This window comes from Dermacentor albipictus, chromosome 2, assembly GCF_038994185.2.
Source record: "Dermacentor albipictus isolate Rhodes 1998 colony chromosome 2, USDA_Dalb.pri_finalv2, whole genome shotgun sequence".
Taxonomy (NCBI): Eukaryota; Metazoa; Arthropoda; class Arachnida; order Ixodida; family Ixodidae; genus Dermacentor; species Dermacentor albipictus.
In genome coordinates this window covers 100,067,034-100,083,105 of record NC_091822.1, presented here as the reverse complement: position 1 = coordinate 100,083,105, position 16,072 = coordinate 100,067,034, and the positions used below count along the sequence as shown (strand labels likewise).

Here is a 16,072-nt window from a genome sequence, read left to right as displayed (position 1 = left end):
TGGCGGATGGGCAGAGAGTGAGCGTCTTTTCATGGAGATGCAAAATGGCTTCCGCCGAGAGGCACACAGAGGACATCTTTGTCGTTCCTCAGTGGGCAGAGCTAGCGCGTAAGAAAGGCCGCTTTCTAATCTGCTGTGCGCTGGGCACTGAAAAAGTCCTATGACAGTGTACCCCACTCTGCGCTATTTGCACGCTTAGCGGCCTTGGGCTTGCCAGTGGCTCTGCTCTCAACCATTCAGCGATTGTATCTGGAGAACACGGTCGCGGTGAAGTTGGGAACCGTGGAAACGAAATGCGTCAAAGTATGCAAAGGTCCTCGTAAGAGATGTCCTTTATTGCCAATCCAATATCTGTCGTAGGTGTCAGGAGAAGAGAAAGCACTCTTACAATCAGCTAGGAGCTTCGCCCTGAAGTACAGCACAACGGGAATCGATGAAAACATACGCATGCCAGGCTTGCCTTATGCAGATGACCTCGTGTTGATGGTGGATAATCCACACAATTTGCAAGCACTTTGACATCTGTGCCAGTGAAATGTTGAAGTTGGGCCTCCGTTTCAATGTGCGCAAGGCCACAATTATGCAGGCTACGAGCCAGGTGGAGCATGGTGCGGCCCTGCGATTCTGCGGAGGTATTGCGCATGGACTCATCCATCAAATACTTAGGCGTACATTTTTGATGATGATTGAAGTTTATTGGCGCAAGGGCATCTAAGGCCAAAGAGCGCCATAGGCGTGCACTTTTGCTCGGATAGCTAAATGTATAGAGTACGCGAGGAGATAGCTCAAACCGTCCTTCAGTCACAGAACATATTACGACACAAATGCCTGTGGGGCTGCAACCACAATGTTATGATCTGAAAACTGGAAAATTGTCCACGTCCTTGCATTAACCTTCACGAATGCATGTATGCATGTCAGCGAAATATCGGGATCAACTAGAACGCCAACAAAAGGAAGTAGGCCGCACTGCTGTGGGTTGCCATGTAGCTGTCTCCAACGAAGCAGTGCAGGGCGACCTAGGTTGGTTAAGCTTTGCAGCACGCGAAGCGGCCAGCAAGTTGTCATAATATAATCGCCTACGACGCATGACCGGGGCAGTTGGGCAAGACGCGTGTTTGAATACCTGTAGGCGGCACGCCTCCGCAATGAGTGGGTCAGGTGCGTGTACTTCCTGGAGCAGAAGCACGGCCTCCTCCGGAACCTATGAATGAAGTGGATTCGGCCAGGACATATGCAGAGGCGGTGCACCGCACAGTGCGCGAAAGCGGAAAGGTAATGTTGCGCCAGGCGCTCACCCAAAAGGACACCCTGAGGATTTACCGCAACCGCGAGTGTTGGAAGCTCGCTGCTCTTCGAGGTGAGAGCAGGAGCATTACGCGCACTGGTGCGACAGAGAGCATTCGACGAAGGGGAGCGTGTGGGAACGCTGAAGGGACAATTGAGCGCGTGGTTCTACAATGTGATCACATCGGCACGAACCATCCTGGGACTTTCCTGTCGGAAGCACTTGGCTTTTATGAAGCCTCAGGGCGGGTACAGTCAACGACAATCGCAGTGACGAAGCGACGCCTCGAACACTGGAAAGAGGCGGTGACGAGACGCCAAGAAACAGCCACCAGTCATCACCAGTCAGCAACAGGCATCGGATTCTTTGCTGTACTGTGGCGATGGCCTATTTTTCCCTCTTTTTTTGTCTTCCTTTTCTGCTTGTTTGCCCCTCTTATTCACCTTATTGCTAGGATGTGACTAGCTCGTCCGCGCGATACAAAGGTAAAAGCATCATGTCGTCACCTAGTAATGAAAAACGTGTACAGTACACCTGACTAAAGAACGCAGGCTAGGCGACTGTGTCACCACCACGTTTCAAAAGGGACGCCGATAAATCGATCACTACCATCTAGCAAGCACATGACTAAAAATAACGCTGAAATCAAAGTTTGAGACAATCTCCTAGGTGGTGGCAATGGAAACCAAACCGGCTACGAGTAACTATACATAAGAGGGAAAAGCGAACTCACGAAAGAAAATTTACTTCAACTCAAAAAGAAACTGTTTACATGTCGAAGTGAGATCAGGGTGCCTTAGAACGCGTAGCTATAAAAGGAGGTACACCTAGGAAGAAGCATGTGCTTTCTGGCGTAAGCTTAGGGAAATAGTGGAACATATTTTATTATAATGTGAAGATATCTACCCGGCTGCCGGCTTAGGCTTCACTGACCTTCTTGAAGCCCTTAGTTTCAGGGATAGTAGGGTGAGAATAAACTTGTCTAACAGCTATTAGTAAAATGCGATTGGAGGTTTGGTAGCAGAAAACTATAGGGAGACCACAAACAACGAGGGCGTACAAGAACGATGTTGCGTTATTATGGCTCAGCGAGTTTGATGCTGAGAATTCGTAAAGGAAATTAAGATAGGTAAGACATTTGGCAAATTAACAAAAGGAGTTTGGTGGCCCAACCTACCGCAACATTTCAAATGGGACTCTCATCTATTCCAAACATTCTTCCATCCTGACGCTTATGTCAGCAGTCCCCCGCCAGCATTCTACAAAGGGCACAACACCCAAGGACAGGCTAAACTTACCCATAATATCCGGCTCGAGTACTCGTTCAGCCAATCAGTTTACTTTCGCAGAGAGCAACAGACGAAGAGAGGGATGCGCGTGTATGTAGAAGCGCAGAAAAAGGCAGCACACATGTCGGATGATTCTTTGTGCGTTTGCCCCTGTTATCTGTTTCCCAATGACGTAGCGCTGATGTGAAAGCCGTGGCTCATGTTAGCCAATCGTGACCTCTCTCGTATGAATCATCGTGCACTGCGCGTCCCTCCGCTTCGCAGCGTGGCCAGTTCGAACTCGAACGTAGTCAAGAACCTCCAGTGCCGTAAAGTTGTTTTTCCAGTCGCGTGTTATTGCGAAACGTGGTACACGCCTTCATGCTCGTTACAGCGTCATTCACTACCCGGGTGCATGAACTGTTCGAAATTTGCAAACATCATCTGGCATGTGCTATTCTATACTCTACCTCACCAGCTCCATGTCGTGCGGCTAAAGTTATGGGTATCATCAGTAAATCGCGAAAGAAAAAGACAACAAAACACATTCTCGAATGTCCCCCTGTCATCGCCCTCAAAGCGACGCCGGAAGCTTAACGGAAGGTTTAGCTGTGCAAAGTGAACGAGACCTCTGTTCGCTCGGAAAACATGCAGGTCGGCTCTGGTTCCGTTAATGGTTCTCGTTAACGTTCTCGTTCTCGTTCACGTTAAAAATTGCACTGAGTAGATGGGGGCACTTTCTACCATTTCCCATCCTCTGCGGAGTACAGGAGAGTGTTCGCCAGTAGCTACGCGAGTTCCGCTGCGAGCTTAAGGGGAAGAAGTTAGCTGGAAACATGATTACAAAAGTTGTTTAGCCAACAAAAGGAAACGAAAACGTACATGCAGCAAGTATCTAAATTACCACGTGCAGCAACTTTTTTTTTCGGTGCGTATAACGCCTTTTCGCTCTAATAGCGCATGTTGTGAAAGGGTGATGACGCTCGTGTCATATGCGCACGCTGTACGTGCTAAAGCATTATTTCGTTATTTATACAGCAGGAAGTGCGAATTCTAGCGTTTGTTTTCAATGCTCTAGCATTGGGAAAGTTACAGAGTGAAAAAAAGTGCATGTGTCAAGTGGGGGAAGCCGGTTATATGGTAGAGGTAAAGCGGGGATGGTAAAATGTAGAAAGGGGTGTACATATAAAGGCATGCAAAGCGATTTCCGGTTCGAGTGCCATCTGCTGCCCTGTTTCGCTTCAGCAATATCCCTGGCCGCTACTATGCCGCTCACGTGCCGTGAGGCTGACGCTCGCGCAATATAAATTTTTGGGGAGGCCAGCTGTAATAACCTGTTTAATTTTTCGCTATCACAAAATACAAATTTCACGTTTTGGTATGCGATGGCTCTCCAACATTATACAAGCCTGCTAGAACGAAGCGGCTAAGGGACTTTTATTGCGCAGTGGGTCGTTTCTGCGATAGGCTGCATCTGTTTTGCACACATTGCCTTTGCGTATGCGCTCGTTGAGACGTCCGCAGAGCTAAACGGGATGTGATAAAAGGAAATTTGGCAAACAGTACAACGCTGAGCAATCTAGAAATGAGCGAACGCGCCTCGTGCTGCTGCAGCAATGCTCTTCCATGCACTTCCGTCCTGCGCCCGTAGCTATACTGCTTCTCTTGCAAAGAAATTCCTGCTACGAAGGAGCAGAAAGCACTCAACTTCCTATCTGCAGAACTAAGAGCGACATTTTTTTTGTAAACAGAGGGCTTTACGCGAGTGACGATTATTATGTAGATATATGCGTTCTTCGTGGTAGCCATTAGGTGTCTTATGTAGAAAAAAAAGGTGGGGGGGGGGACTTGCAAAACCTATAGGTTCCTTTAAACGCTGTTATTGATAATTTCTCGACGTCATCCCCAACTTTGGATTGGCGGCTTATTCAAATCAAATTCTGGGGTTTTATGTGTACAAAAAAAAGAAAAGCACGATTTGACTTCGAGGCACACCGTATTGGGGGTCTCCGGATTAATTCTGACAACCAGTGCATCTTTAACGTGCCCCGAATGCACTGGACCACTGGTGTTTTTGCATTTCGCCGCGATCGTAATTTCGCCCCCAAAATTTGATCCCGCGACCTTTTGCTTAGCACGCAACACCATAACCGCTAAGCCACCGCGGCGGGTCATTCACGATTTATTGATTAGATAAGTCAATTAAAGTTATCTAATTACATTTTAATTATTCCCCGACAAAGAAAAAGCTGACCGACGATTACGCTTCTTGATAATGCGATCTTCGAGCCCAGCTGCTGCCTTACTTTAACAACAAGCAACCGCATACAGAACATGCAGTGCCGAACGGAGGCGGTTCTGCGTTTCGGATTGGGCAGCACAAGAGACGTTTAGCTTGTCCGGTATTCGGGTAAACGCAGGCGGACGTGGCGGAGGCATAAACGGGAGCGTCCTGCACGGTGCAGCCACCTGGTGGCGCAGAGCTCAAACAGACAAAAACACCTAATATTGCAGTAACCAAGTGTATTTTACTTTGCTGCGAGTGTAAATTTTTGGCAGCAGCACAATAACACCAGTGCCCAAAATTTACACCAACAGCGTCAGTCCGCCTGCGTTTACCCGGATACCGGACAAGCTAAACCTCTCTACAGACCGCGATCCGCCGCTACCGAGCCGGCGCTCCGGCAACGCACCATCGCGCCCTCTTACAGTGGGTTACCGCCGCGGAGAGGGGGGGGGGAGGAATATTAGCAATTATTTAATGTTTCTTCTGAGGTTGGATGAGGAAACGGGTGGAGAAAACTACAATACAGAAAACTACCACACAAGAAATGAGGACTAGTGAGAAATTAAAACATTCCGAACAACATATGGTCTACAAACGTTAGAACACCGGCTTCCACGACTTCTTAATGAGCTATTGATACGGGATATAACACCCCAATGTGTCACATTTCGGACACTCTTGGCTCACTTTCAATCCTAAACTTTTTTATTTCTTTATGCAACAAAAGCCCAGTCGCTTTACAGAATTATGGTGTTATTCGATGTTATTCCTAAGTGTCTTTGCCATGTCATTGCATTGAGGAAACTGTTAGAATCCTTCATTTCTTATGCCATGTGTGTATGGCTTCATTCATTTTTTTTAACTTGATGTGCCAGATGCAGCCTTTATGTAACATGTTTATATATTGTTCTGTAGTGCAATGTGACCGCCGAGAGCTGTGTTTCTTCTTGTGTATGTTCTTTATGTCACTTTGTATGCTATATGCTGCCAAAAAAGGGGGGCCGTTGCTCTGTCAAGCTGTTGAAAGACAGCTTTTACTTCGGTCCCCCTGCCTCATGCATGACGCGAGGTTTAAACTTATTATTAACAGGGCTATTGAGTAGAGGTCACACTCATTCATTCGTAGACAGGCCTCAATGTGGCCGCACAAGGTTGGGTGGGGGGAGTAGAAGTAATGAGAAGAAACGCTATAACTGCCTTAAGAGTGACCACAACGGCACTGCGCCAGGTACGGGGAGGCATGGGGAAGGAGTGGAGGTGGGAGAAGAATAGCCAGGCGCAAGCAATACCGGTGGCGACAAATGCCATTGAAGAACGCGCCCCGCAAACGGTGAAGCGAGAGACACCGATGATAGCCGTACAGCCACGCGACGCAGAGACGGAGGAGCGGAGAGCCATGGATCACGCGCGAGGCGGCAAGAAGCGCCCGCGGCCGGTACCGCGGCCGTGCCGCGACAGCGGGAGACGGGACGGCGAAGTGGATGGTAGCGGCGAGAGTCACCACAACGGCGCTGCGCGAAGGAAGGAGGTGAGAGGATAGGCGAGAACACGTGATCCGGCTTCGGAGGTCAAAGGGAGAGCAAGACTCGATCCGCGCGCAAGAGATGGCAGCAGGAGCGCGCGCGGCTAGAGCAGCGCACGGATGATGACCTTGGTTACGGTGAGGCCGACGACGTGAAACGCAGGAACGGGCGCCAAAGAGCTGCGCTCTAAAAATAATTCATGGCATATAGCATGAACAACGCTCGCCAAGATTCAGCGATAGCCATTCGCGTAAAATAGGTTTTTTTTGCCTTCTTGGCGACATTTAGAACGATTGAGCGGACACCTGTTTTGAACTATCATAAAGGGGCGAAGGCGCTTTTGTGCTTCTTAAGGACGACGGGCTTGCGCGACCATATGGGACTATTCTTGCAATTTCTGTAAGACCACACGCGTCAGCGAACTCACCCCAATTTCCATCTTTCCTTCCCTCCTCTCTCCCTGTGATCTTTGTTTGCCCCTTTCCCATTCCCCCGGTGTAGGACGCTAACCGGACGTTATTCTAGTTAGCTTTTCTACGAACGTAATAGTGACTCGTGTGCCATGCAAGGCCGGTGGATTTTGATAGATCTTGCACATGTGTACTATAGTACAATATTTACCTGAAAAGAAAGTGTGGATAGTGGAGTCGCATTAAGCTTATTAGCACTTAAAGGAAATCAGCGCCCAAGCATTCCGCACAGATGGTTAACCAGCGAAGCTGCAAGGTGCGCCCCCGGTGTTTCACTGGGGTTTCATTAAACGATGGCTTGGTAGTATGACGGATCCCCGGTACGCAGTTGCTGCTTGCGCTCGGCAGCACGAGCCGCGTCCTGTGCCCGGGCTACAGCATCGGCACGGCGTAGACGAGCTCGTTCCCGGTTCAGCTCACAGCGTTGCTGATCGAAAGGTGCCTGCTCCTCAGGAGTACGTATGACGCGTGCTTTACACATTTCTGTGCCGGAGAGAAACTGCTGCGCGCGCGCTCAGCTGCGACGGAGAGCGATGACGTCACTACTGGCGCAGCTAATCCAACACCACCTAGATATCACAAGGCCTTTTTACTACGTTCCATGGCGTGATGTTACCTGGCCCGATTACGATAGAATGTAATGGGGATGCTCCCGAGTAGGCAACAGTGTCTTGAAGTCACCGCTTCCATCACGCCAGCCTTGCCAATTGAAATTTCGGGCCTGGCAGTCTGACGCCATCGACCGGAGTAAACAAGCCTTGTGCTGTCTAGGCGTTGGCTAATCGCGCGCATCTCTCTTCGCGCAAGCGGTTGCGCGGGAAGAGTTTTCGGCGTACAGGGGACCGACAAACGGACGGGCAAGTCGGATAGCCATATACAGCTTCCCTGTAAAAGAACGACGGGACTACAAATGCACTATAAGCGGAAACTAAACATTCATCTGCATTCCATTTCACAGCTATTTCCGCAGGAAAATATGTCAGCTGCTCTTAGGAACATTCGTGCTCCGCTTGCGAAGACAACTTCTCGTTTCCTTTATCGTACCTCACCATAATACGAGAGCGAAAATATTCATGACTTCTCTAATCTATAACTGAACCAACTTAACAACCCAAGACTTAAATGCACGACAATAGTCACCTGAGTTTAACAAAACACAGGAAAACCAACTGACGGAAACGATACAGCCTACAGCAATAACGGCCTAGTATAACAACCGCTCGAGACAACTCGGTATCAAGTGAAAAACAATCGACTCAAACTTGAAACACTTATCAAACAACCGCGTAATGCACTGCGAGGTTTCGCAGAATGACACGACCAGCTGCGTCCTTTTGTTTTTATCTGCTATCCTTGTCCTTGCAAAAGCCGCTGGGCAAGCTGGCTGTTAATATTCCATTTCGGCGTTGGCTGGCAGGCTGTATTTGTATAAGCAGTCCGGAGACGAGAAGGAGGGAAGCACTAACAAAATGTCTGTCGTCGAGAGGGTGAGTAGAGGAGGCAAGAGAGCAGGAGACATGCCGCGCGCGAAGCGTGACCGAGTTGGCAAGCACATGACGAGTGTCAGGCTCGGTTAACCTGTATATCTTACTCAGCGCACTAATGCAGCAGGAACGCGCACAGAAAGAAACACGCACGCATACAAGTGCCGAGAGCAGAATATGCCGAATACAGCCTAAGCTATTCAAGACCACATGCGTGCCTTTTAAGCTGTGTGCATATATACTGCGGTAAGTTGAGCGACCAAGAGCACTGTAGAAACCTGGTAAGTTGGTGTGACATTATCTGTCAACAGAGCAAAGGACAAGGACGAGACGAGTGCAGATACTGTCAGGATTGGGGGCTCAATCCCATCGTCCGTGGTCCTTTGCCAAGATTGGAGTACGGCATGAATTCGGAGGTAGCTGGCCCATGCCGTCGTCCAACTTATTTACGCTGAGATCGTTGATGAAGTGAAGAACTGCTTCTCATCGAGAACGAGGAAAAGGGTTTATTTACAGAAATTAAATCAGTCTAACATGACTGCTTGAGAAAATGAGTATTAGTCCAACAGGACTGCATGAGAGAAGTGACTCAGTCTAACATGACTGCTCAAGAGAAGTGTCCTCAGCATTCGCACAACCACAGTTTTTACACACTCGATCCGCCGGTCCTACGACGCGGCGACTGTTCGTTTACTCATCACCAACGCGCCGCTGCTCTGCAGAACAGTTTACGTACACAAAGGCAACCGCGCTCTGATGCCCGACGACGGCGTTGGCGGGTGCCGTTCCGGGAACTATCGTTGCCTATCGAGGGTCGCTCGTTGTTCCGTGCCACTCCGAACCGTGAGAAGCACAAAAATACGTCGTTCCCGCGGCAGCTTGTCCATGCGTGTCAAATCAGCTCCGCGTTGGGGAACTCCGGAATCATTGTTCATGCACCGAACTAGTTCCGTCACAATGTCGAAGGGGCTGGAGGAAGGCGGCGGATTCCAGCGCAAAGGTCGCTTCTTTGAACGCCTCCCAGCTGCAGCGACGGAGAGGGAGAGGTGCGCGTCGTGTCGCCCTGTCGTAACTGTGTGGCAATCTTGTTTCGCAGCACGCCATTCTTGACAATACACAGCGCCGTGTACGTGCACTCGATATAAGGAGCACCTTATATACGATGCTATACGGTCATGTCGGTGCTTTACTGCGGAGCGATTACTTGAAGTGGAGGTGGAGGACTTCCACGCGAATACGTACGCCCTTGCAGTTTTTTTTTTCAAACAAGATCGCGTCAGTGTTGACCGCACTGCGTGTCAGCGGCGTTCTAGCGGCGAGCATTCCTGAAGCGTATGCAGCGCAGCAGATGGCATTGGTAGTGGAAACCATCTAACACGCCCATATATAATTGAGAGTTTCAGCTCAGGAGGACGCAAGCACTGGGACCCCTTAGCCTTTGGAACCACGGTACTGCGCAGGCGGGTCTAGCCTTGCATTCGAAGCTAGTAATTAGTTCGTCTCTTTCAGGCTATATATAGTTTGTCATCATACCACTGAAAGACCACTGTCGCCTGGCTAGAAACGTTCTTTATTAGGGAGACATGCCTTGGGCAACGGTATTGCGCATGCGCAGTACCGTTGCCCCAAGCGGGTGAGAGGTGTTACGGTGTTCTGGAAAGATATGTGATTAATAACAAAGCTCGGCGTTGGACGATGCGGGCATTTGAGCATACATTCGACGTTAGGAGCCCACACCTACCTTACCTCACCAGCCCTCTAGAAGCGGTGCAGAACCGTGCCGCTAGATTCATGAATACACCGCTGGCGTGTCATAATTAAAAGCCGAATCGGTTTTATCAAGCTTTTCTCTTCGCCATCGCATTGCCACACTCTGTTCCGCGATATTTTTTTACAGCTGTCTGGGTCACCCACCCTATATCTCGCCACCTGCGATGCACATTTCATTGCACCGGGCATGAACTTCACGCGTCACGTCCACTGTTGCATTTTCCTTGTGAGTTCCAGACGCAGCGTCAGAATGCAATGATATTTCCCACCAAGTCGCCGCAAATCCATTAGGTTTCTGAAGAATGTTACCGATAACTTTTTTTTTACTGACCGACACCATAAGCCAATTTAGTAACCCCAACCCTAATGTAAGACATGTATGGTATGTCTAATGTATAAAGCAGTATGGTGATGATGTGATTCACTGCCCATTAACACCCAAACAGGTCAGCAAGAAGGTAAGACAAGTTCCTACAGACCGTCATAGTTATCAAATTATCCTCTGACATGTCGCCGTCACACACGCGCAAAATTAAGAGAATGAAAAAAAAAATAGTTTGGATCAGCGTTGACGCGCTAGAAGTTACTGGCCTCTTATTTGCGAACCACGTTCACGATCTTACTAAAGAGTCTTCCCGCAGGACAGTCGCGGAAGCTTTACGCTGCGGAAACGTTTCCAGTGGGCGTGCGTGCCTTATTCTTATGCCGTTGTCAGTCACTCGCAGTAGACGGGCGTTGGTCAAAGAGCCACTTTCCGGTACAGCCAAACTATCTACTGAAAATAAATGCGCAAAACCCATCTTCTTATGAACTGCACCTGCACTACGCCAAGAACGGGTAAACAACTGACCTTCGCTGTTTTCGGGGGTGGCCATGTTTCCGTCGCGTGCACCGGTGTCTTGATGGACCGCAGCGTTTTGTTCGTGAGGCTGCATTATAGTCGCTCCAGCCGCGCAGGCAAAGGCAAAGTTCACTCTGGCATCTTTCCGCGGCTCATGCGCTCTTTTCCAGGTTCGTGCCGCCGCTGCTCCACCGTGTGGCTATCGGTACGAAAGTTTCCACACCGTCCCACCAGAGGGCTCGCTCTTCGAACGGCGCACCACGGAACAAAACAGTTCGCAATTGCGCGGGCGCTTGTGTGCGCGTGCGCCGAGCAGCGCATACACTCTCAGCTTGTGGCGTCGCCTGCACTGATAGTGGCTGACATAATCGACGCTGGAATGCGACGGTGACGTGTAGCCATAGAGAAAGGAATGTAACAAGAGCGGTGACTCGGCGAAAAGTGGTAACAGGAAATATGCCACGCTATAGTATTAACGCCGACTGTTTGGTGCCGCGAGCATCGAAAAAAAAAAGAGAATGGGAAATGAGATTAACAGAAGTTGTTTTATTTTTTTTATTCTTTCCCGGCAAAAGTAAAAATATCTGCGCATAACTTAAACTTTGCGGCTTACTTCCGTTGCCTAGCGACAGGCCAATCGGCGAATGACGAGCCAGATGCATGCGTCATTCGTCAGACACACTTCCTAAGCGAGAGAGACCGGCCGCGCATCTGAGCGTTGGCCTGTTGCTTCGCCCGTCTGCATGCCTGTTTTTCAATTTTGTATTTAGCCTAGTTTGGTGGGCTCCAGGCGAATTCTTGCGTTCCTCTGAACTCCGACATGGCACCGTTGCACTATTAGACTATGGCAAGGTGAGAAATTTCAAGCAATTAGGCTTACGGCACGGCACCTAGGCTAAACTTGTGACGCAGTTAACGAAAAGCAGCGCGGCCGTTGCGGCGCAGTTAATTTGAATTATTGATTCGTATTGGGAAATGTTTGAGACGCTTTTTATGAGCCTCAATGCTACTTTAACTTATTTCGGTAGTTTTTGGGCACGCTAGTCGCACAGGGTGGTGTGACGCAGTTTCGCGTGTACTGAATCTTACTGCGACAAGTTTTGGCGCTTTCACTGGCCCACGACATTATTGTAACTAGTTTCGTTAGTTTCTGGGATACTTTTTAAGCGCATTGAGCGCGCCTGGCGCTGTGACGCGGTTAGTGCAAAGCAGCTCGGCCGTGGTGCGCAGTTTCGCGCTTTAATGCACTGACTCGACAAGTTCCTGGCGCTTTCTCTGACACCAAAGATTGTAGAAAATTTTTCTCGGTACTTTTTTTTGTTACTTATGGGGCACGCTCGCCGCGCCTGTCGTTACACAGCGAAAAGTAGCTCGGCCGTGGTGACAGTTAGTTTGGCGCCTACTGAATCTTACTGTGACAAGCTTGTGACAATTATGGCCCCGCAACAATTTAAGCCTTCTTTCGCACTCACGCTTGTCGAAAACGTGACGAGCAACTGTCGAGTGATAACACGGGGGTGTATTGCTTGCGCCGGCAGAACGCGCAAAAGATAACGCCAAGGAGTTCAAACGCCAGGAACAAGTAACTCGAGAATTCCGTATTCTGAACAGCACCCACGCTTTTGTCTTGAGTGTGAGTAGAAGGAATTGTGCGAGCGTCCAGCATGGCCTGGTTGAGAGCTTGTGTTGTGGCCGCCTTTGTGTATTCCTAGCGTACTGTATCGCGTCGGTTCTAGCCAAGTTCTGGAAATGCGCAGTAGCCCGTGTATTCGTGCCATTAAAGTGCAGGAAGTAAGGCCCGGAAAGAGGGGAATGCTTGGAAATAGAATGTTTTCATGGTATGTGCGGTATTGTTTGGGAGAGTCGGGTATATTCTACGCCGTGTGTGTAAATACGTACTGCTTTTGTTCGTAATGTCGCGCATTCACCACTATCCCACGTTTCGCCTCTACACGCATTGTTCTCACATGTTAATGCCAAAATATGGACACGTATACTTATCTTCATCGGGCGACCACGTTTGGCCGCCTAACCAATGTTATCGTGCAGCGCAGGACGCGCCTGCATGTAAAAGAAGTTTCTGGAAAGTTATCGATGCTTCTATCCGCTGTCTGTTGTCGCCGAACCTTGTGTTATCTGATTTCATCGCTTGACACGAATGGTGTAGAACTTTGTGGAAGGCACGCGGGTCCGAACGATTAGTCTGGAACATTCGACGACTGCTGTATAAAAGCCGACGCGCTTGACCCGCTGATCAGACTTTCGACGATCGCCGAGCGTGTTCGCCGCTATCGTTGTGCTATAAGTGTAGCCTGTTTTGTGGGCACAGGTTCACCCAATAAAAGTTTGTTTTGTCGTTCACAGTATTGCTACTGTGTTCTTTGACGTCACGACCACGTGACAATATCACTTGCTCGTAATTCCTATTTTTTTCAGCTGACGTCATCTGGTGGAGCTTCCTACGGAAACTACTGCTGCTTACCTGGTGCCACAACGTTGGATGAATGCACAAAAAGCCCGCAACGAGCATTTATAAAGAATAAAATATACATTTCCACATTTCATAAGGCGTCTTGCGTCTTTATAAAATTGCACGTGGCACATATTCGATGGCGGCTTATGAAGATCATTCGCAATTTTTTATTTCATAAAACGATTTCCCGCGAAGAGCGCGCGCGGTTGAGCTGTAGAAGCAAAAAAAAAAAGAAAAAGGCAGCGGAGCCGGCATGACACGTACCATGCAGTATTCAAAACGCACGCGCACTAAACCGGAAATGTGGTTGAGGTATTAACGCCAACCGCTTGGTGCGCTGCAGTCATTTAGGGCGCTGGGCTCTATGGGAGTGTCCACTTTTGTTGTATTCCCTTCTCTATGGTACAGCTGTCAATCCACATGACTCGAGCCGTGGCAGTAAATAAAGCCCACGCTGCCTTTATTGTCCTCTTTCTTTCCTTTGTTTTGTTCGACTCACGCATTGCTTTAGCAAACCAATGCACAGGTCAGTTTTGCGTGAGCAAAACGCTATCGTCCTAAAAGAAATAAAAAATGTAGGACGATTCGAAAGTGATCAACTGCCATTTAGCGGGCGTGCGATGTTGATGTCGTATAGAGAAGCGCCGGGCAATTAACCTTTTATCTTGAAGCCGTGAGCCGTAAACGATGTGGGTGAAGTTCACGCGCCTGGACTATATTTACCCTTTTCACGGCGACCGCGTGCGCGCTGTCATGTTTGATCATGTGGTGACGCGTCCATTGCTTGCCTCAGCTGCCTCCGTTCCCTCTATGATTACGATAGACGTACTATACATGAAGCCAATGCGGCTCTGAGAACCTCTGTTTCGGCAGATGTTGCGGACGATGACTGGGTTGACTACTCGCGAAACTTTGACTACAGCTTGAAAAGACAAGTAGGCGCTATCGGAGCTCATTACGCTTTGGCCAAACGGCGTGAGCAGCGTACACGGTGCTTGTAATAAAAGCAGGCTTAAACTGTATTCCAAGCTATCCTAATTTTGGCATATAGAGTTGACTCAGTGCCAGTGTATTTAGCTCTTCCTTCATACTTTTAAGCGACGGCTTGTCACGTTTCTGACTCAGTAATGTTCCCCGTATGGTCTGATCTGCCTGGTCACTCGCGGGTTTGCTTAGTTGCGATAGATTTGTTCTTGCTAGGCACAATGTTTGAAACATAGATGTTATGTTTGTTGTAACAGCTTGTAGCATATACGTATTATCGCTAGTTAGTCGCTTACTGTTCAGCTTCGAACATCAGTGTGCTGTCGGTGTAGTCGCCGTCACCCATGCGTTGGTGCATTGATTCAAGTCTGCGCCCGTTCCCCCACTCTTGATAAGTTATCGATAGAGTGGCGGCGTACGTTTGCGTGTGAGTTTGGGTGGATGTGTGTAGATAACGTGCGTGAAACTTACTACATGCGAAGAAGTGACGCTACTCTCTTTGTCACCATATAACGAGCGATGCTCACTCGTGCAGACGCTCAGGGGTTGAAGACATTTCCCTAAATGTCAGCGCTACAACGCCAGCAAATGAGATATTTTTTTTAATCCTCGAGGGAAGCCGTGCATCGCGAAGAGCCGGCAACACAGGGGGTCCTTGTGTAGCAGCGGTCTGTGAACTTAGACACAGATTCATTCGATTCCTTAATATGCCAGTCACAATTTTTCGCACCCGCCGCGGTTGCTCAGTGGCTATGGTGTTAGGCTGCTGAGCACGAGGTCGCGGGATCGAATCCCGGCCACGGCGGCCGCATTTCGATGGGGGCGAAATGCGAAAACACCCGTGTACTTAGATTTAGGTGCACGTTAAAGAACCCCAGGTGGTCGAAATTTCCGGAGTCCCCCACTACGGCGTGCCTCATAATCAGAGAGTGGTTTTGGCACGTAAAACCCCATAATTTAATTTTTTTTTTAACAATTTTTCGCAGCCAACTACTGCACACGTCTTCACTCCACCCACTCCATATTTTGCAGCATGAAGGGAGCACAGTGCGTTAGCGAAAGCCCAGTTGCATTTCAGACAGCTGATCGCACAAAAGCAGGGCACGTACACGAGGTAATGATTTAGGATTCGTGTGCTGTCGCTGAGGCAACGTGCGCCGCGTCACCCAAAGCGCCATCTCCATTCTCTATAGAGCAAACTGCTTCGCAAAAAGGGTCAATAGTTTCATTCCTAAGGCATCAGCCAGAGCATTCCATATGGCGCTAGTACTATTATAGTATATATTACTGCGTGTACTTCGCTTTAATTTTGCCGTTTCAAGATTAACACAAGGACCTGGTGAAAAAGTTTTCCTGCAGGCCAGCGTAGTTCTGGCAAAAATATTAAACCCTGACGAGCAATATAGTACATGAAACCAACGCGAAAGCTGGCGTGAACCGTCGGATTCTTGGTCAACCCGATGTACCTTGGCCGCGTTGGCGCTTGTACTTTTTGATGCCCTTATACCCCGTTTAATACATCAAGTGCAATGCTGTGGAGGCTAGAGACACATTTAAAGCGAAAGCTTTGCTGACCGCGAACTTGCGATTTCGCCGTGGCGGTGCTCCGAGGAGGCACATGACGTCACAACGCCCGCCTCGCCGCGGATATTTCTCTCACTTGCTCCCTAGTCACTACTGCGCA

General features: G+C 49.0%; 1 protein-coding gene across 2 annotated transcripts in view; it reads right to left on the bottom strand.

Annotated features, from left to right (window-relative positions):
• LOC135915920 (cationic amino acid transporter 2-like) overlaps nt 1-11,190 on the bottom strand; it is a 146,813-nt gene extending 135,623 nt beyond the window's left edge. The window contains exon 1 of one of the 2 annotated variants that reach the window (XM_065449109.1): nt 10,941-11,190. In XM_065449109.1, the coding sequence (XP_065305181.1) occupies nt 10,941-11,025 (85 nt within the window). In that variant the 5' untranslated portion in view covers nt 11,026-11,190. The remainder of the gene's footprint in view (nt 1-10,940) is intronic. The other variant, XM_065449110.1, reaches the window with a different exon arrangement.
• Between the last annotated feature and the right edge of the window lie 4,882 nt (nt 11,191-16,072).